This window comes from Sciurus vulgaris (assembly GCF_902686455.1).
Source record: "Sciurus vulgaris genome assembly, chromosome: 12".
Taxonomy (NCBI): Eukaryota; Metazoa; Chordata; class Mammalia; order Rodentia; family Sciuridae; genus Sciurus; species Sciurus vulgaris.
This window is the reverse complement of record NC_136473.1, coordinates 34,887,012-34,909,627: the sequence shown is the minus strand read 5'-3', so window position 1 is coordinate 34,909,627 and position 22,616 is coordinate 34,887,012. Positions and strand designations below refer to the sequence as shown.

General features: G+C 39.1%; 1 protein-coding gene and 1 pseudogene across 8 annotated transcripts in view; one reads left to right on the top strand and one right to left on the bottom strand.

Moving 5' to 3' along the window:
• Nucleotides 1-22,616, top strand: part of LOC306642434 (protein phosphatase EYA1-like) — a 65,098-nt gene that overhangs the window by 35,610 nt on the left and 6,872 nt on the right. For 2 of the 7 annotated variants that reach the window (XR_013758503.1, XM_079108215.1), the window contains exon 4: nucleotides 21,230-21,319. The exons of 4 other annotated variants lie outside the window; for them this stretch is intronic. Coding sequence is in view for 2 of the 3 variants with exons in the window: in XM_079108215.1 (XP_078964341.1) it covers nucleotides 21,230-21,270 (41 nt within the window). In the remaining variant the exon portion in view is untranslated. Of the gene's footprint in view, nucleotides 1-17,459; nucleotides 17,842-21,229; nucleotides 21,320-22,616 lie in introns of those variants that run through there. One more of the 7 variants, XM_079108216.1, reaches the window with a different exon arrangement.
• On the bottom strand, nucleotides 9,893-10,679 carry LOC306641356 (MOB kinase activator 1A-like; annotated as a pseudogene). The gene is made up of 2 exons: nucleotides 10,403-10,679; nucleotides 9,893-10,172 (listed from the first exon to the last, which is right to left on the bottom strand). The product of its transcript is annotated as an MOB kinase activator 1A-like (transcript).

The following is a 22,616-nucleotide window of genomic DNA, read 5'->3' as shown; positions in this document are numbered from 1 at the left end:
ATGCACCAAACCTCAAGTGCTGGAACTAAAGTTCCCATCTCTAAATCAATGAGTGGGTACTTCCTGCAGCCTTGCTTTGCAAACTAAATTGATCATGAGAGGGCTGTGAAATGCAGTTTATCAAAATACACTCCACATAGTGAGTGAAGTCTTATTTTGCCAAACTAAATGTCAGCCTAGTGGGTGTGTGTGTAAAAGAAAACGAGACAGACAGATAACTAGATCATGATGTAAAATGATTTTTTTTTATTTTTACTGTGGATTGTGGTTAAAAGATGTTTGAGAAACACTGTTCTCCTCCAGAATCCCCTTCCTGTTCTAAAATTCTCTTCAGTTAACTGCCAACTGTACATTTGATATAGTGAATGTTTCAAATGTTCTGTGGAGTGGCAGGTATAAAAACTATTAATAACAAACTGCTAATAACAAAAGAAAATAAAAGGTAAATGAAGCTGACATCTATGTTGTATTTTACCACAAGACTGAACAAGCCTTTAAAATTTATTAGTATTCCAACCAGCAAGTCATTACTGCAATTTATGAAGAAAAGTTAAAGTAAGCTGTATTTTAACAAGCAATAGAGTAGTTCTTTCAATGTCCATATAAATAAGCAACCATATCAAGGAGAAATAATACTTCTTGAAAAGTAACAATACTATGGCACATAAATTCCGTAATTGACAATTAAATAAATGTGATGAGTATCAACCCTTGCCACATGAAAAGATTCATTTACATGGTTATGAGACAAGGCAGTGTATTTTTATTGGCCTGAACTAGAGGGAGTGTACACCTTAGTCAGGTGTTTTCTTTTAGAAATAGCTGTTTGAACTTCCCCTACTGGTTCAGGGCACATTTGAACATTTGTTCTCTCTCTGTCCTCCACTAGAAATTCTCATGAGACCAAGGGGCCCTGACTTGTCCACTTGAATCCTGAGCTCCTAATACAGGATTTGGCACATTAAAGGCATGCATATGAGTTCTTTATTTTTTTCCCCAAGTTTTTCAAGTTAGTAGCCTATAGTGGGCACTATTCCTTCTATAATTTGCAAAAGTTAATTTTTAAAAGTGATTGAAGATTAATCACACTCTTAGAACCCATTGACCTTGTCTAACATGATACATTTCAATATTATTCTTTTTTAAAGTCATTTTTTCAAAATTCTTAATGTCAAATCACAATTCATGTGGAAGAAGTATGATGTAAAATGATACACAGGGTGTTTCCAGTTTTGAGTTAAAAAAATAAAAACAAAACAAAAGCAAAATGTTTTATACATTAAAATATTTTTCAAAATAATTTCTACAATAAAAAACTGATTTATTTCAATAGTGGGATGAAAGTTTTCTTTATCCTTTTATTTTCCATAGTTAATATTTCTTTTTATTATTACTAACACGTTAAGTGTACAAATTACTGGAATTCACTGGGATGTTTCCAGACATGAATACAGCATGCATTGATTGAATGCATTCACCTTTCTTCTACCCCTAGCATCCCCCAGCACCTCAGTATTTCTAAAATTTATGAGAACATTAGATATAATCATGACTCTCTTCCAGCTTGACTCAAAGCTCTACACTTACGTGGGTTCTTATCTTACCGTCCTAGATGTGCCAGGGGTTGATCTTGTGAATTCATTCACTCACAAGGGCCCCCTGTACCTCACTTTCCCATCTTGTGGCACTGGATGATGACATACACCTCATGGGTCTGTGTGAGGATTACATAAGTTAGTATCTGCTGAGTGCACAGAAGTAACCCTGACACCTGGAACACAATAAGGAGGGCTATGCTACTGTTACAGCTTATTGGGTATTTTCTGCATGAAGAGTCCTGGGTAAAGCAGTATAAGACTGGGGAGGAAGAAAAGGAAGTGATTTAAGGAGGGTAAGGGAATGAAGGGCATGAGACAATAAGTGCTTTTCTGCCAAAATTTCCATGTAAAATTCCAACAGAAATCATATCATAAACACACACACACACACACACACACACACACACACACACACACACAAATTGCCAGTGGTTAGTTTGCAAATGCCACTGGTGCCAGGCACGTCATGGATGACTTCTTTGCTGTGACTACAGGCACATCTTTCTCCCACCTCCAGTTGTGAGGGGAGGGATACTGTTGGCAGACCTGGCTTCCCTCACACTGTGCTGTCCTTCATGGAAAAGAGGGTGCTGTCTTCATGACAAAGGGAACATGTTTCTTTGCACTGGTAAGGTCACCTGTACTTGTTGTTTTACCACCTCCTATTTTGAAGATGGCTCAAGAAACTTGCTAAGGGGTGTTGTAGCATGGTGCAGAGCCTTGTGACGTGTGAAGTCATTTGGCCAAACAGAGCATCCTTCCCCTATGGTAGCAGGCACAGTGAACCAACTGGCTCAGGCTTCTGCCCATCCCCTCCCCCCACTTTGGGAATAAGCAGGAGGCCTGCAGACCTTAGCAACAGTCTTCTCATGTCAGCAAAAATGCATTGACTTTGATTCTCCATCAGCATTGTGAATTCAATCTTATCTTTATCTCCAGTTTACACGTGGGAAATTGAAGCAGAGTGACTTTTACCCAAAGACATCATTAGGTAATGATAAAGCTGAGATTGAAACTTGGGTTACTTTTTGCAAGTATCTTCGCATAAAATCTTTCCAGTTGTATGTTCCAGAACTTGGCAATTCCTACTGAGCAGCATGAAGGAAGTGAATAGCATGTGAGTACTGTGACACAATGATGAAATAGAACAGAGCTCCCCACCCCACATGGACAGTGCTTCTGCTAAAGTGTTTTTTTAAAGCTTTTTTCCTTGCTATGTCCTACAAACCTAAAAAATCATAGTTATTTAAGCAACCCCAAATCTGTTTTGGCTTTGTCAAAAGATAGGTCTGTAGACAGGCAGACACAAATTCCTGTTGTTAAATAGGCAGAAAAACTGTTTAGCAGCTTCTGCATTGCATGCAAAGAGCTGCTTTACTGTAAATTGACCCATTCTCCTTTCTGCATGCTTTGCTGGGGATGGTAGAGAAGACATGAAATATATTCTCTGCCCTTAAGAAGCCCAGATACTGGGTGAAGACAGAAAACTACAGAACAAGAATTTCACTGTATGATATCCCCAGTGGTGGGTGGAGATACATGGAAGTTAGTACAGTTCAATACAGATTGGCTCAGCCAGATTGGGAGAAAAGTGGCAAGGCTGAAAGAAGAAATCACCATGCCCCCAGGGAGTAACATTTAGCATGAGAAACCATGGTGTTTGGGAACAGAACTTGAGTAGGTGTAAAGCAGAGTACACAGCACCTGGAAGATAGAGCCTCCAAGGGTGTCAGGGTCATGAAAGTTCTTATACATTCTGCTAAGGAAGTTGGATTTTACATTGAGCCAAGTGTAATCATTAAAGAATTTTTAGCATTAATATAGAAATGAATTCTATTGTGAAGTCAGATGTCCATAATCTATGTGAGAAATCACCAAGTTTTTTGGGGGAAACAGAGACCAGCGGCAGACGGGAAAGCTGTTAAAGTAGTCTGAATGGGATCTAAGGATATATTCATTATAAAGTACAGGAGAACACCAACTTAGTTCCTAGCTTGAGAAATAAGGCAGAGATGGAAAACCCTGGAGAATGGGCTGGCCTCAGAAGGAAGATGCTGCATTTGGGTTTGGGATGTTGAATATGTGGTGTGTGTTGGACATATAAGTGGAGTCTAACAAGTAGTTCAATGCGTAGATCTGAAGCTCAGGAGAGAGCTTCAGATTTATGATTTCCTAGGAAGAATATACTGAATAAAAAAAAAAACATATCTCAGAGCAGGGGTCTCTTTCTGAAATTTTAGTTGGAAACACAGAATCAAAATCTAAATCTATTTAGAAAGTTCCTGATTCAGAAAGGTAAACGACTTAGGCAAAGGTGGTTATTCCAAGTAGTAACTGTTCTGTCAGACTATTATGTAATTGTGTGGACTGAGAAGAGAGAACGCTTCAGAGGAAGAGACCTGGATTCAGTCTTAGCACCCTACTAAGGTGTGACCTTCTGAGCCTCAGAGTGACAGGGATATTGTGAAATTAGGGAACAACAGAATCAGGAGCCCCAGCTCAGTACCTGTCTCACAGCTCTTCCCAGTAAATGGAGTACATTCCATTGTTTTTAAATGGAAATGTAATTTTTTCAGCAGTGGACTGAGTAACTGTCAGCTTATTTATAAATCCTACGAAATTGACCTGTCAGTGTCACCTATGATGGGCCTTCAATTCAGATCTTTGATTTTGACAGCTGCTTGCTAATTGTCAACTGGGAGTCACTACTTTGTAAAGCCAGAGTTTAATTCATAGGAAGTTTTCTTAGTAGAAAAAGTAATTCAAGGTGCCTTTTTTTATTATTGAATAGTACAAAAGAAGGCCGTAACTCCAACTTCCCCAAAATGTGTTTGAGTTGCTGTCCCAGGAAGCTTTTCCCATTTCAGTGCAGTTATAATAGACCCTCTATCTGGGCTCTGCTCAATATTCTAAAAGCATTTCCAAATAAAGGCTTTCTGAATCCAGGATTCTGCTCACTGCAAATTGTGTGCTGCTATTTTTAAGGCAGGTGGAGGGGTTGGGGCATGGGGAAAAGATGTTGCTTTTGAACAGTATTATTTTGTGAATTCTCTTGCAGTATAACTGAGTAAAAATCATCTCTTGGTGTTGAAAGTTAAAGGGAAATCATGTTCAAGATGTCACCCCTTTAAGCTGGTGGGAACTAGTTGTCATAGACTCCTATTAATGCAGTCATACTGGACTTGGAGACAAGATATTTCAATCAAGCAAAAATAGTAAGTAGCTTGGGGTGGAATGTAGCTCAGTGGCAAAGCATCTGCCTTGCATTCACAAAGCCCTGCGTTTAACTCCCAGTTCCAAAAAAAAAGTAGCTTGGAAAACTAACAGTTGAAAGACATGTGCAGCTCACATGCCATAACATGTAGTGGTTTGGTGAAATAAGAATATTTTTTCCTTTTTAATGCTGTAACTAAATTATTGACTTTAAAATATGAGAAAAATAATTTAAATTCTAGGTGATCAAGATGAATAATTTATAGTTAACATCCACATGACTATTCCATGATCTTAAGCAGAAGCCATCACATAATTGGCTAAGACAGGCCTTACAGAAACTGAAAAGTGAGACTATTCCAAAACCTAAGGAAAAATTTAAAACGTTTAAGTTGAAGTAAGAAACAAAAAGATTCATCTTTATCTATATCTATCTTTAGAGATAATAGTAAGTAGGTGAAGATGCTCTGTTCTCAGGGAGCTTATAATCTGGTCAGGTCAGGAATGAGGAGTGCAAATAAGTGAAGTAGCAGAGTCAGCTCAGAGACCTGCAGTCAAAGAATGAGGGTGTCAGAGGAATTACCACCACAGGACTAACAGGAATCAGCATAGCTACATGGGGTGGGCTTTAGAGAGAAGAGTATTCTAAGCAAAAGGCATATAATGAACAAAGCTGAAAGAGCTGAATAATTAAAAATATCAGTTAAGAACATTACATCAAAGAAAGCCTAGGAAGAAAAATGAATGTCATAAATCTGCCAAAGCATATTCATCACAATAATTTAATATAGAGAAACAACCATGCAGAAGTACTACTTTTATTTGAAATATGATTTTAAGAATTAAAAAATTTTTGCCCTACTAAACAGTCCAAGAAAATTTTGAAACTATCCATCAGCATAGCCTGCCCAAAATATGAAGCAATCATAAAATTGAATAGTATCCACAACAATTTGGAAGGATAATATGTAAATAATTGATATAAAAAGGCCTTTTACAAATTGTCGAGAAGAGGAAAGTGATTAAAACATAGGTATGTGATTTTATTTATTTATTTTTGCCTGTTTCTCCTTTAAGAATGTGAGCTCTGTAATAAATGTCGAGCTTGGATAAATGAGTGAATGAACAAGAGGATAGGAAGAACAAGAAGGACTTTACCAATGGTTACTTCTAAGGACTAGAATTGGAGTTGATTTCTTTTATATGTTTTTCATTACTGTATAAATTTTCTACCTGAGTACATATCATTTTAAAATCTGGCAAAACAATGTATTTATTTTCACAAGACTACTCATTTCTAACACTTCAATGACAGAATCCAGTAGCATTATCAATAAATTTCTGATTGGGTGCCTATTCTTTCATAATTCAATCATGTCAATAAGTTAATCTGGGAGACTATATTCAGTGACATCTGTGTTTGGTCCAGTGTTGGGAAATAACCTGGGAGTAAAAAAGATTCATGTTCAGGACAGCACAAAGAAGTGATCTGTATATGTCTCCATGCACTTATCCATCAAATGCAGGGTTTTAAGGAGTATTGGAAAGAACATGTAACATGTGACACAGGTGTCTGACCCCTAGAGGACTATCAATAATGGAAGCTACTATTATTCCAACAGTGGGTTACAGAGATGTCAGAGGTCGAGAAAAGAAAGAAACCAATAAGAATTTCACCAAGAAGCATTGCCTGGAAAAGAGAAAGGAAGGACAAAGCATTCTAGTAAACAGTAGATGTATCCACTATCTGGGGAAGGGAGAGAGTAGAGGCCAGGACAGTTGACACTAGCATGGTGAGAGCAAGTGGTTCCTGATGGGATGCACGAGACAGAGTGGCATTAGTAAGGTTAAGAGTAAGGTTAAGTCTCTTTGTAGAGATCCTCAAATGTTCATTTGCATTGGAATATACTAAGTGTTTTTATTCAATTTTTCTAATACATGTATTAAGAGAGAAACAGAAGTGAAATGCATTAATTGCCTCTACCTCAAGCAGAGTAGACTTCATGCTAGACATGGCATAAATGTGTCTGAAAGTGCTGCCTGAGATGCATTGAAAGGGGAATAGTGTTTGTAAGCATTCTAGTACCTTCCCTGAGAGAAAATCATAGTCACCTATACCCTTTATCTTCAGCCCCTCCCCATGTGGATAAAGCCTTAAGGGCAAAATCAGCATTTCATTTATTTTTGTGTGATCAGTACCTGGAATCTAAATAGGTATTCACTCATTATTCATCAAATGCATGAAAAAATGAATTTTAAAAATAAAAAACATGTGTCCTGTATATTTTCTGGTGATATTGCCACACTTAATATTAAACATGTATACTGTTCATGCTGTATTAATGATATATAATATTCTCCAGAATAGCATATAAACAGCAAAAACATGAGTTCGTATGATTCTAAAAGTTTCATTTTTGAGAAGAAGAGGTGGTTCTATAGAAAGTGAAAAATACAAGTATGGACAGCATTTCTTCCTAGTTCTCCTATCATGCAGCTAATTCCATTTCCTATATTAACATCAAATGATTCAGGGCACACCAGGGATCTTCATGCACAAGGAAATTTAACTGATAGGACTGTTCCCACTAAGGAAATGGGGCTTAACTAATTTCTTCTTACCTGAAGGCTATGTTATCTAAAAGAAAATTCAGAAGGGATGATTTGGAGCAGTAGAATTTCAGGCTCACGCTTTGAAGAGAGTAGGAATGTTAGGAGTAAGACAGTGCCCCTCAAAGATCCTCCCCTCCCCCCCTAGGGATTGACAGTTAGGGGAGGTGATGATGGAATCTTCTGGTAACTCACAAGGAACCTTTTTTTCCTTTTCTTCTTTCAAGTGCCTATGTGCAGTTCTGCATGTTTTTCTGGAGTCAGTAATAATTACATGGCAGAGAAAATTGGCTTGGAAATTTTTTTTTTAATTTATTTTAATTGTAAACAAATGGGATACATCTTGTTTCTCTGTACATGAAGTAGAGGCATACCATTTGTGTAATCATACATTTACATAGGGTAATAGTTTTTGACTCATTCTGTTATATTTTCCCTCCCCCCACCCCTCTAACCCCTCTTTTCCCTCTATACAGTCCCTCCTTCCTCCATTCTTGCCCCCCTCCCACCCCCATTACGTGTCATCATCTGCTTATCAGCGAGATCATTTGTCCTTTGGTTTTTTGAGATTGGCTTATCTCACTTAGCATGATATTCTCCAATTTCATCCATTTGCCTGCAAATGCCATAATTTTATCTTTCTTTATGGCTGAGTAGTGTTCCATTATATATATATACCACAGTTTCTTTATCCATTCATCAATTGAGGGGCATCTAGGTTGGTTCCACAATCTAGCTATTGTGAATTATTTCTAATGTAAGCACCAAGGTTCCTTAATTAATGTAAACATAATTTTTAGTGACAACATCCATGCTGTTTGGGTTCCAGGAATGATATATGTGAGTTCCCAGTACATGGACACCCAGTCACAGTGATTGTTGTAATGATTGTTAGCTCTTGCATCACTAAAGCCTTGGGACTGTTAGTCAATTTTGCATCATGCTGTGAAAAAATGCCTGACAAGAACAATTTAGCTGAAGCAGCTTGTTTTGGCTCAGTCCATAGTCAGCTGACTCCATTGCTCTGGGCTTGAAGTAAGGCAGACCCTTTGGCAGAGGGTGTGGCACAGGAATGTTGCTCAGCTATGGTAGCCAGCAAGCAGATGAGGGGTTTTGATGGGGCCGAGGACAGATACTGCCCAAGACCAGACCCACCAGTAATTAATCTACTGATGATGTCAGAACCCTAATCATTGTCTAAAAGCCCCACTTTTAAACCTTGCTGTATTAGAGATCATGAGCTCTTAGGAATACATTCTAGATTTAAACCATAAGAGAGACCCAGGGCAGTACTGAGGCAAGAGCATGCCTAGGTACACATCCTGCCTATTATACTTCGGCCCCCAGAGAGCAATGAGTTAACCCTTTCAGAATTTGGTTCTGCATCTATATAAACAAGCTCAATCACTGGAAAATAGTCCAGAAAGATAGTCTTGTATGACCTTTAAAACTCTTTTATTGTAGTTATATCAGGAAATTCATACAGTATATTTATAAAACAAAATTAATAATCATGTTAACAACCACCAAGGTCAAGTCATGGAATATTGCCAGAAGCCCACCATGGGCCCACAGATTTCTTACAATCCACTTTCAGTTATATCACATACAAGCCATTTATAAAATTTTGGAGGGTACCAGGGATTGAACTCAGGGGCACTAAAAACACTCTGACATAATAAAACACTCTGAATACTTTCTTCCACTCTCTGACCCAGAACTTCAAGTCCTCTGAAAAACAACATGAATGAAAATAGTGACCTTGAGACCTAAGTTTGACATAATTTTTTGGAAACTTTCTTTTATAAAAACCTACAAGACCATTTTTAGAATGTAAAAAGATCTCTGATACACACACACACACATTCTTAAAAATTTAGTAGCTGTGAATACTATCCCAAATAAAGATTTTAAAAAGTCACTTTAAAAATAACTTTGGTTATTCTCATTCCACATATGCCATAAGAAATTCAAATTGTGGATTTTGAAAAATATATATTATCTATAAAAACACTACCATTCAAACTTCAAACTAAATATTACCGAAAGTGACACAAAAGTTCTAAATTTTAAGGAAATTTAAAACTATCTTTTACTTTTGTAAAAAAAGCAGAATAGAACTGATCTCATTGTGTTATTAGGAAATTTGTTCCAGAAACTCTATCTGTTATGCCAGATAAATAGTCTGTTATTTTCAGTTGACACAACTGAAACAGACTCAGTCATTTTGTTGGGTAAAAAAAAAGAAAACTACAGGATAGCTATTATGTGTTACAACCAAGTATGACTCTGACAACAATAGGAATGGTCCCACAGTCTCTAATTTCGCTGTGTCCTTAAGGTCTCACTCTGAAACTGTCAGACCCATCTAACTTTGGTACAATTATATCTGTAGACACAGAAAATTGGTATCTTTTTATGTTGTTTTCTTGAAGTTTGTATCACTAGTCTGTAATAGATAACAAATAGCTCTAGCAGTAGATGAAGCAAGAGGATAATTTTGTTTTGAAGAAACATCTTTTTGAGGCAAACTTCTCAGTTAATCCCCGAAGAGGTGCCAACTCGCACCAGTCAATCAGATTAAACTCCTGAACAAAGAAAGTAAAGTGCTTAAAGGAGGTGTTGAGGTGGGCCTTGCAGCTACATCACAGAATCAAAGTGCTGATGATAAACATGGGCATAATCCCTGAACAGGCACTTTGGAATGGTCCTTGATACAGACATCAAGCTTTTGAGAAATGGAACACCAATCTTAGGAGGAAAAAAAGGTTCATCATCCTGATGAAACTGATCCTCAACCCAAATCATCAAATAGTGTATTTTGGTGCAGAACATTTGTTTGGCTTTTAAAATATTAGTACCATCTGTCCAATGCTATTCATATCTGAGACCTGCAGACATGACTGGACATTTTGCTTCAGTGCAGAATTCTGTAATAGTTCCATATAACTATTCTGATTGAAGAAATCTGCAGTATTAACAGCAATTCATTCCTTGAGGTCTTCTCCCTCTGGCAACATGACAGCCTGTCTCAGATTCCCACTCTCTAGAGTTGTTTTTGCATATTTTAAGAGTTCATAGTGGTGAGAATCTTTAAGGATATTCTTTGGCGTGAATGTTTTGGAAGAACCGCTACTGAAGAGGAAGATCATCTTCGGTCATTGGAAAGCAGGGGAGGGGCCGCTGGCCTCCACCCAGTCAGGATACAGAACTGGCACTGAAACGGAGAGGAAAAGGACAGTCCTAGGTTCCCAGAGGGCAAAAGGCAGGCGGGAAAGAGGGTCAGTGAGTCCCGGTTTTAGTGACTACAGGTCCAAGTAAACCGTGGCATCTGCCAACTCCGCCCCAGTCACCTTTTGTATTTTATTTAGAGACAGGGTCTCACTGAGTTGCTTAATGCCTCAGTGTTGCTGAGGCTGGCTTTAAACTCACCATCCTCCTGCCTCAAGCCTCCCGACCCAAGCCGCTGGGATCACAGACATGCACCATGGCGCCTGGCTTATATATTTTTTTAATGTGATATGGCATTTGAATACATGAATGTGCCACAATTTATATACCACTACCTGAATGTTGGCAATTTGGGTTGTTCCTACAAACTATATTGTTCTTATGAGCTATGGTCTCTTTTGTTCTCCTGATATTACTGTTGATTGGCACCAAGTACCCTTTTGTTTACAGCATTATAGCAGTGCAATATACTATTTAAATATCTAAAAGGGCAAGTTATTCCTATAAATCTTAGAAACTTCTTAGCTATTCCATTTATTAATTTCTTTATTCTTTTATTATTTTGAAATATACTCAGATTTATATTAAAGTTGAAAATCCAAAAATTTCCTTCTTTTATAATGTGAGAGTACTACACAATGCCCCATTGCCTGTAAATATTTAGTGTATTTTGGGGGAAGGTACTAGGTATTGAACCCAGGATCTCATACATGCTAGGGTGGAATTCTAGGACCAACTACATATACCAGCCTTTTTAAATTTTATTTTGAAACAGGGTCTAGCTCTTTCCCATACTGGTTTGGAACTTAGGATCCTCCTGCCTCACCTTCCAAGTGGCTGTGAATTATAGGTGTGCACTACATATAAAACTATATCTATGTAGGTATACACAGCAGTGAAGTACAGGTGTGTGCCATTGTACCTCTTGGAATATGGCTTCTTTATTTAGCATTATTTTGAAATTCATCTGTATTCTGATGTGCATTAATAGTTCATCACTTTATTGCTGAGTAGTATTTTATTGTATGTCACAGTTTATTTATCCATTTATCTGTGGATGAACTTTTGGTTTGTCAATTTTTGGATATTGCAAATAAAACTGCTGTGGACATTCATATAAAAGTCTTTATTACCTTGAACAAATACATAGGAGTAGAATGACTCCATCAGCTGTTTAACTTTTTATGCAACTGTCACATTGTTTTGCAAAGTGGTTGTACAGTCTGTGTTCCCACTAGCAGTGAATGAGAGCTCCAGTGCCTCCAGTTCCCAGCAACACTTGGTATGGTCATCAGCCCTTTTCATTTCTGCCTTCATAACAGGTGTGCAGGAGTACCTCATAATGATTTTAATTTGCATTTCCCTAATAACTGATGACATTGTGTACCTTTCTATGTGCTTATTTGGCATTAAGAATGCTCATTTGGCATTCTAACATCTTTTTTGGTAAATGGTCTGTTCAAATCTTTACCATTTCTATTTGGTTGTGTTCTTGCCATTGAGTGTTAAGAGTTATTTATATACTATGGATATGCCTTCTTTATCATATATATGCTTCACAAATATTTTCTTCTTTCTTTTCTTTGTTTTCTCTGTGGTACTGTGGATTGAACTAGACAGTTCTCTCTCACTAAGCTACATGCCCCCAAAATTGCCTTCTCATGTTTTATTTTGAGATAGGATCTCACAAACTTATTCAGGCTGGTCTTGAACTTGTCATCCTCTTGCCTCAGACTCCTGAGTGTGTACCACCATGCCCAGCATTGCCAAGTATTTTCTACCAGTCTATGGCCTGGCATTCCATTCTTTTAACAGTGTCTTTTGAAAGAACAGAAGTTTTACTTTTTTAATAAATTCCAAGTTTTATCTAACTCAAGTTAGTGGAGGTTTTATCCTAGAAATTTTGTAGTCTTTGTGCCATTTATTTAAATGACTCTCCTTTTCCAATGAATTGCCTCTGCAGTTTTATAGAAAATTTGTCCTTTATACATCAGGGTTATTGCTAGGTTTCCTTGTCCTGTTCACTTATTTGTATTTGCAACAAATAGCTAATGATGAGTCTTAAATAATGTTCAGCCTTCTAATTCTGTTCTTTATTTTCTAAGTTGTTTTGGATATTCTAGGTTCTTTGTATATTCTTTAAAATTTTGAATGTGCATGTCAGTTTCTACCAAAATGTCCAGTCGAGTTTTCTTTGAGATTGATTCAATGTGGTAAGAACTGACACCTTAAAAATATTGTGTCTTTACCTATAAAAAGTATATATGCATATGTGTTATATATCTATGAATAATGTATATTTTTCCAAAGTCATCTTTAATTTTAGTAATATTGTGCAGTTTTCAATCTGTGTGTCTTTCACATTTTTTATCAGATTTGTTTCTGACTTTAATATATATTTAATGGCAATGTAATGGTATTGGTTTTTTTAACAACAAACTGATTTTCAGTGGTTTTTGTTAGTGTATAGAATACAACTTTTTGTATATTAATCTTATATTCTGTACTTTATTAAACTTTCTTATGATTTCTAGTAGCATTTTTGCAGATTCATTTGAATTTTTCTTGATAGATGATCTCATCACCTGCAAACAGAGTTTTACATCTTCCATTTCAATCTGGATGCTTTTCTTCCTTTTTATTGACTTATTTCTCTGGCTAGAACCTCTGGTGCTATATGGCATAGAAGTGGTAGGAGCAGGCATCCTTTCCTTTTTCCTTATATTAAGGAAAAGCTCTTAGTCTTTCATATTAAGTGTATCGTTTTCAATAGATTATTCAGACACTCTCAGGTTGAAGAAGTTTCATTCTATTGCTAGTTTTCTGAGAATTTTTATCAAGAATCTCCCTCTATTTGTACATGTATGTACAGATTTTTAAAGCATATATTTCTGAATCTATTAAAACTTGAAATTGGATTAAGCTTTTGGGACAAAGATAAATTCACACACAAATTTATATACAACTACATTTATTTTTATACCTATTAATATTAAAAACCATTAATTCATACTTCAGTTCCACAAAGTCAAATTCTCTACCCTTCCTTCCATATAATTCCCTATGTAATAGTGGGAACCTGGGGTCCATTATCCTTAATATATTCATTGGATGGCTTCTTGTGTGTTCCTGTTCTCCCATCCCTGCCACCATCCCACAGCCCCTGCAGATGCCTCCATATCATACTTGGGTTTTGACAGTCATTGTTCTGCTAGTGCCTGCCCTGACATTAATGTTCTTCCTACTCTGCTTGGCTGTCAGTGGCCTGGTCTGGCTGCCCTTCTGCATTGACAGTCATTTCACCCCAGTCATGCTCTGACAACTGGTGCTGGAGTATCCCCTTCCACATGGAAGCACTTCACACTTGTCCAAGCTCTGATATCCCATGTGGATGACTTCCTCACCTCTTCTGCCTTGTGATACTCATGTTAGACTGCACCCTGGGAGACCCCTCTTTACCCTACTTAGATGCTGACTGAATCAATGTAAAACCTGCCATTCCACTTGGTTATCCTTCCCACCTTCTGGATTTGGCATTTTGACATGGAGTTTTTAAAATTACATCAGGAGGGAATGACATGTTGACAGTAGCAGATCTAGCTCCCCTCCAGAGAATGTCTCTGTGTTTCCCAGGTTAGCCTTGAACTCATCTCTTCTAGTATTGGTCTTCTGTGTAGCTGGGATAACAAGGTTGTACCACTTTACCCTGATTTAGCTCTATTTTTATAAGGTTCAACTTCATCATTGTAGAAATGTCTCTCATAAGGCAAGTGTGGCCATAATTAAGTTCAACTACTACAATTATTAAGATCAGAGCTTAGTCTAGTGTCAAGAGACCCAGAGATATTCTCTTAATGAAGGCAATGAAAACTATATTAGTGAGGCAGAGAACCTGTATCCTTGCAAATTACTGTGGTGGCTCCTCTTTCTAGGCAAGGTATGACTATAGAAGATGCCACCACTGAAGTGGGTTCCCTGATTTCAAAGGAATCAGTGGAATTCTGAAGTAAAAGGAGCCAAGTGGCAGAAGACTGCTGAAGAAATGAAGTCTACCATAAAGAGTAGGAGAGTCATGCTAGTATTCAGAATATTTTGACTGGCAGACATCTTTGCCAGTGGGTAGTTGGCTATGATGTCCTCTAAACCAAATGTATGGACATTCCTAAGGAAGGCCTGATCTGTAAATTATAGGAAGAACTGGTAGCTGAAAACCTGATCCAAGTTGCCACAAAGGTGAGTAAGAGCCTTTTATTGGGTTTTCAAACACAAGTAAATTCACAGACACAGAACCATTTATACTAAAGAGTAGGTGAGGTGTCCTTGAGGAAGGACTCACACCAAAGTACACATCATAAAACTTCCTTCAAGACTTCTCCAAATGGTCCTGGGTTGATTTACTAAAAGCCCTGTATGCTGTAAAAAGGAAGTACCCAGACCCTTTGAGGATTACTAGATACCAGCTCTGAATGGACACTAAACTCAGAAAGACCCAAAGTACAACTGTGGCCCAAAAGTCAAAGTAGATCTTATCATATTCAGATAAAATGTGTATTTTAATATAATCAGACCTATGTTGGAATAAACTGGTCCAGAAATTTACCTAGTGATTATTTCCCTATGTTATGAAGGAGTTATTGGAATAGACACAACTGACAGCTAACAAATCCTGACATTTGCTCTCTGACTCATAGGTGGTGGCCATTATTTTAGGGAGGGCTAGGTAGAAGCCTCTAAAACTTTCATTCCTACCAAAGAGTAAATCATAATCAATTCTTTACTCCTGGTGGGACAGCAAAAATTAATGCTGACATCAAAGATCTGAAAGAAATACAGGTGATAATATCCTGTGCCCTCATCAATCTCCTTGGGTTTCTGAGCGTGGTCCATTCAAGAGTCACATGCATCTTAGAAAGCAAATGAGATGAACTATAACATTGATGAGATGGTGACTAAAATTTCACATACTTTCCCAGATGAAGTGTCTTTCCTGGAGAAAATCAGCATGACCCTTTCACATGCTTTGCAGTTACCTACCACACTTTTCCCCTTACTGATATGTAAAGACTACCAGAAACAGTTTGCTCTTACTTGTCAGGGTTAACTTTAATATCCTTGCAATAGGCTTCTGCTCTCTGCCACATTTATTCTGAAGAGATCTTGATTACCTTGATATTTCAAAAAACATGCAGGGGGCCCCCAAATTGATGACATTATGGTAAATGGACATGAAGTTCATAAAGTATCAGGTACTTTAGATACTAAGATATAGGTGGAACAGAAGATGGGAGGGAGATAAGCCCCATAAAACTCAAGGGTCTGCCACATCAATGAAGTTTCTCAGTGTTCAGTGGTCACTTATCCAAGGTGAAAGTAAAGTGCTTGCTCCTTGGACCACCTATAATGGAAAAAAAGGAAAAATTCCTGGTCAGTCTCTTTTTCTTTGTGGAGCAACATACATTACATTTGAATGTGCTACTTGGACCCACCTATAAAGTCACCTGTAAAGCTGCTAATATCAAGTAAAAATGAAAAATAGAAACTGTAGCATAAGACACTGCATTGCTGGAGTATTATTACTCATCAAGACTGGTGACACTTAAAATATCTATGCAAAATAGGAACATTGCATGGAGTCTATTGAAAGCACCAACTGGATAATCACAGTGCCAACCAAACCCACTTCCTCAAACGCCAGGTAAATGCTCTTCCACTAAGCCACGCCCTAGCTCCCCCCCACACTTTATTCCCAAAGGCATAGAGAGGTTAGCCCTTTTTAAAATTTTATTTTGAGACAGTTTAAATAACTTAAAATCTTATTTTAAGTTGCCCAGACTGGTCTTGAGCCTACAGTCCTGCCTCAGTCTCCCAAGTGGCTGAGATTACAAGCATATACCAAAATGCTTGGATGAATGAGGAAAATCTATACCTTTTTATGGATATGACTATTTCCCTTTGGAAAAATAGTTTCTGTGGGTGAACATGTGAACTGAACTCATCATGAACTAGATTTTACTTACCCAGCTAGAAGTCTCTGTGAGTGCAACAGCGGTCTATAATTAAACAGAAATGACATATTAGGAGCTTGATTCTGAAAGTGCTTGCCCCTTCTCCCTCCTTTGGTGAATGGTATTTTGTAGATATTCCTTATGACAGTCCTTTTCTGTTGACACATACGATACCAGAGGCCAAGAATTTTATGAAGAAAAGAGGAGGATAAATTAGTTTATAGTGTAGGAGACTAAAAGTTAAAGAGTGGACCCTATCAGTTCAGCCTCTGCTAAGGGTCTAGTAACATGATGGCATCATGGAAGAAGCATGTCCTGCCTCTGTTATAATGACTGAGATAGAGCAGGGACCCTGATTATATAACAATAATATTAGGTCAGTAACTCACTTGTCCAGCTACCAAATATGCCAAATTCTTACTAATCATATACTCTATAAGCATCCTAATCAAAGGGCCAACTTGGGCCTCTAAGACTTTTCTATCTTTATCCATATTCTCATGTTGGAGTTAAGTTCTTGGATTCTGGAGTCTGATGGATGGGGTTTGAATCTTGGCTCACTTTCTACCTTTGTGATCTTGGGAAAGTCATTTAATCTCCCTGTGCCTATGTTTCCTTATCTGCAAAATGAATAGTAGCATTTATTTTGTTTGGAGACTTAATTAAGATGTAAGTCCTTGCAACTGTCCTTGGCCCATAGCAAGCAATGAATAAACATTGTTGTTATTATTATGATTTGACAATGCTTATTCTAAGTCTGCTCTCCAGCAAAACAAATCATTTTACATCCCCTTTTCTGTAGCAAAACTGCAGAACACCTGCTAAAAAACTGCTATGGAATGAGTTGTGTCTCCTTTCCTGTTCATATGTTAAAGTTCTAACCCTCACTCCAAGTAAATATGTTTGGAAATAAGACCTTTAGGGAGATAACTGAAGTTAAATGAATTCATGAAGGTGGGACCCTAATCCACTGGACTGGTGACCTTATCAGAAGAGGAAGAGGCACCGGAAATCTGTCTCTGAGTAGCAAACAGAAGAAAGACTTCTCCTTGCTGTGAGGACCTGCAAGAAGATGACCATCTACATGCCAGAAAAAGAGGCTTTGCAGACACCAGTTCTGGCTTATTGATCTTGAAATTTTAGCCTCCAAAAGAGGAAGAAATAAAATCTGTTGTTTTAGCCAGCCAGTGTGCTGTATTTAGTTATGGCAGCCCTAGGTGACTGATATAATAACATTATGAAATTTTATAATTTACATATTCAGTAAGAGAGACACTGCACTCAAAAAAAAAAAAAAAAAAAAAAAAAAAAAAATAGTCTCTGTGTTATCCTTGGCTACCATTTGCCTGTTGTGTGAAAGTCTACCATTGTGTGAAAGTCTACCATGGCAGGTCACAGCAGGGGAGTCACACACCCTTGCTAATATTGTCCCCTGGACTCCCCTTGACTAAATTTTTCCTACAAAACTTCCAGGGATATACTGTCTTTGAGGAGTTCACTCTTCCTTGTGCTTTTGGGTCCATCATAGCATGGGTGAGACTAAGAATTTGGTTGACTGATTCACTGACCAGTGACTAACATGTCCCTCAAGTCCCTTAAGAGCTCCAGAGTGGTGCCTAAGACTCTTGACCCTTTCCTAGTCTTAGGACACCCAAAGCTCTCCCTCTGGTTTGTGTTCCCTTTTCTTCTGAGTCCCTCCGGCACCCCCTACTCCAGAGCATTTTTACACTAAGGCTTGCTTTTCATAACCTTGTCTACAACTACCATTCACAAATGGAACCATCCTAACTGCAGATATAGGTCTACCAGGAAGATTAAGGTCCTGGGGAGGTGAGGCCAGCGTTTGAAAAAACTCTTGGACGATAAAATCCGACTTGATTTCTACATATTTTGACTCTAAATGAACTATAAAAAACGTTCTTATGCAGAGTAATCGTGCAAATACAGAGCAATTTTTTTTAAGGTGCCGCCTTTGGGACTCTTTACACCTGGTAAGTCCTGACTTAGCCAACAACCAGACGCCAGAGGAGGGCTACAAGCGTCTGGACCCAGTCCCTGGGTCTCAGAGCTTTCTGGGTTCTTGCCCGCCCCTCCAGCGCGGCCTCTGCCCCCTCCCGACCTTTCCTTCCTAGCCCGGCCCCTGGCCTCGGCCTCCCGGGTCAGGTCAGGAGGCTGGCGCCCCCAGCCGGGCCTGGACCCTTTTAAAGCTTGGCGTGTGCTGACGGGCACAGCAAGCCAGGCGGCTGGGATAGCTGCTATGGAGCTCCCCGGAGCAGCCGAAGGCCAGGCAGCCCCACCGGTGCCCTCCGCGGCTCCTCGTCGCCCCCTGCTTCCGGATGGTTGGGCATGCACCCGGGCTAGCCGCCCGCCAGGCAACATGCTGCGCCCGCTGCTGCTCTCCGTGCTCTACCTGGCCTGCAGCCCCGCGCCCGTCGGCACCTGCCAACTACCCTCGGACGGGAGGTCCCTGAGTGAGGGCTGCCCCGTGAAGCTGGCTGAGACCATCGTGTACACTGAGGTGCTGGCGCTGCACCCCGAGGAGCCCTGCCTCTAAAACTGCCTTTCCTGGCAGTGCAACGCGGGCCAGGGGGACCTCTTCTACCCACCTGAGGTTGAGATGCTGTGCGAGCAGGCATAGGGCAGCATGATGGAGGTGCCAGAAGACTCCAGGCTCAACTTCACCTGCCTGGCTACTTCTGCCACTTTCACACTGTGATCCGGGACTCCTCCTATTTCCTCTTACTCAGGTGAGGCCAGCACCTTCATCGCCACCACCTCCTCTGCCTATTTGCCTGACCTTATGGGTTAGGGTTTCCTGAAGCCAAATGGGGAACTCCCAGGGCTCCTGCCTTAGGACCCTCTTCTAGGCTTCTTTATTCTCTTCTCCTCTCAAACTTCTCTGAAAAGATTCTGGTACCCCCTGGATAAGGCCCTTTTAAAATCTCAGATGATTTCAGTGTTAAGGTACATAGGGCAGTGTGTCAGGCACAGGGTGAAAGTGCTCTTCAATAGTCCATTTGACTCATCTTTTAAACTGGCTTCAAGTGGGAGTAGATTGGGATAGGCAGAAAAGCAGTCTTTGCATTCAGTCTGTCATTGGGATCCACATTCTGCCCTTTTGCCTAACTGATACTTGAGCCAGTTATTTCCCAAGAACCTCCACAATTTCACTTGCATAAAGTGAGAAGCAAAACTGGTTGCTACTAAAACACAGTAATACCTGCAGAGCACCAGAGACAGAGAAGTTGCTTAACCAATATTAATTCTCTCCCCTCCAATCCCTTCCACCTACTTCAATTAGGAATGTAACTCTGGGGTCCTTTCATGGTCTCCCATTAGCTACTTGGTTATTTATAGCAAAAGTTTGAGGGGAGGGCCTGTTGGGTTTCAGACCCTGGATCAGAATGATTTGAAGAGTATAGAGGTGGAGACTGCAGATAGTTTTCACTGATTCTAGACCACTGAACATATCCTATGGTCTTTGACAGTCCATGAAATTAACCTGTGGTCAGAATGGAATGGTTCTGCCCAAGAGGTCAGTCAAGTCTTATTGACTATGAATTCTGTCGAAATTTGAAATGCAGAATAGCAGATGGAACCCTAAATCCATTGGTTACCGCAGTTGAATTATGAGTGATATAAAACATCTGAGAGATACATCCAAATGAAATCCACCCTGTACTTCAAGAGAGTGAGTGAATTAATCCAAAGTTATCTTGATCAATGATAGTTCCAGTCTTCCCAGTCATTAAGGTGGCAATACGGATAGTTGGAATGACTCTGCCTGGGGTTGTACATTCATTTTTCAACTCCCATTCTTTCTCAGAAAGAAAACAGTTCCACAGATGGGGCATTCACAAACTTTGAGTCTTTATGTTTGTGATCATTGTTGCAAACAAAACTTTAAGGTCAAGGCCAAATATGTTAGAGGTGACTGACTGGCCTGGGGATGTCTGGATTGAAAGGCAATAAGGAAGCATTTCTGTTATTTTTCTTTTTTTGTTAGTTTTGCTCAACTATTATTATTACTTATTTTGTTTTACTTTTTGGTACTGGTGATTGAACTCAGGGGCACTTTACCACTGACCCACATTCCCAGACCTTTTTATTTTTTGACATAGGGTCTCACAGAGTTGCTAAGGGCCTCACTAAGTTGCTGAGACTGGCTATTAATTTGTGATCCTTCTGCCTCAGTCTCCTGAATCATTGGAATTATAGGCATGTTCCCAATGCACCCAGCTCACCTATTATTTTTAATACCACAAAGCAAGATGTAGAGCACCTTTGTTTCCTTGGACTGGCATGCCTGTACCCCAGCATAGGCCCCAAAGGTGTAGGTGGTTAGGGAAACTGGATAGAGGAGGAAGGGCTGCTTGTGCATCTCACCAGACATGGCACTGTGTTTGGTCCTGAGTAAACATATGTCAGGTCAATGACATATGTCTTAATTCATGCCAGACACTCTATTGGGAGCTGGACATGCAAAAGAGTAAGAAACAATTTATTATTTACTGCCAAATGGCTCAATAAGTGACCCCTTGTATCCATTTCTTGGTCCCAATTTCAATTCAGACCCATGGCAAAGGAGGAAAGAAAGTCATTCAGATGGATGAGTGGAGGAAAAGCTTCACTGAAGAACAGCTTGAGTGTGCCCTTGGGAAGGTGAGTATGGAAAACTGCACTGGCCAGCTGGTGGCTTGTTACTGCTATCTGATGCCACTGTAGGATTGGTGGTAAGAGCAGCTGGAGGAAGAGAGGCCATGGACTGGTGGCCACTGATTCTCAACCTGGAGTGGGTCTCTTGCCCCTGCATCTTGTGATAGCACATTTGGCATTGTCTAGAGATATGTTTGGTTGTCAAACTAGGGGTGGGAGATGTTATTGGAATCCAGTGACCAGGGATGCTGCTCAGTATCTATAGTATATAACACAGCCCCCTACAAAAAAAAAAAAAATATTCCAGCCCAATGTCAATAGTAATGAGGTTGAGAATCCTTCCCTGATCAGGTTGCTTTCAGTCCATTAGCAAGTCAATACTTGTTGTTCTTCTATGGATGATTGGGATTTTAGTAAGATAAATAATCTCTTAGCTTCAATTTTCCTAGTTGTGAGTCTGGAGAATTTCAGATTTTTTTTTTTTTTTTTTTTTTTTTTTTTTTTTTTTGGTCTAAAATCCAACTCTTGGACCTTTTGAGATTCATGTATTTCAGTTTGTAGAACTCGTGAGCCACATCCAAGGATCCTTGAGTAGAGGACCCTGGAGGAGAACTTGTTCAAAGCTAGATTGGTGTGGCCTCCTCTTTTTGAACATCACCTAAGGACCCACTCGCCCTTATTCCTCTTCCAGTAGTGGCTGATTTGGCAGAGAGAGGTTATTAATGTTTAATATGTTAAATACAAGAATACAAACTTACTTATTTTGAGTTTGAAATCTACTTACTGGTCCACCTTCTCATTAATAGCACAATTTCATAAGTATTATTTTGTATCAGGAAAGTCAGCTAAGCATTTAACATGGGTTATCTAATTTAATAATTCTCAAAGTAATGTATAAGCAAGATACTGTGTCACCATACTTAGGAAACCAGACTTAATGAGTAGCCTGAGTTGATGCTGGAAGCTAGGATCTGAACTCACACAGTCTGATTTCGGGACTTTCATTCTTAAGAATGTCTTTGATTCATTTTCTTTGGCTGTTTGGACTTGGGCCAATTTTTTCCTGTTACCCCCCCACACACTTTTTTATTTTGAATTGCATTGAAAAATATATTATTGAGGATACTGAGAAAACCAGGTTAAACCAGGAAAAAATATCTACGACCTCTGAATATAATTGAAGGACCCCTGATGAATGGCATGAAGTTGATGGTGATTTTTTTGGAGTTGGAAAAATGTTTCTACCTCTGGCAAAAAATGAAACATTTTCACAGTCAAATCTCTTCCTTGTCCTAGTGAATAG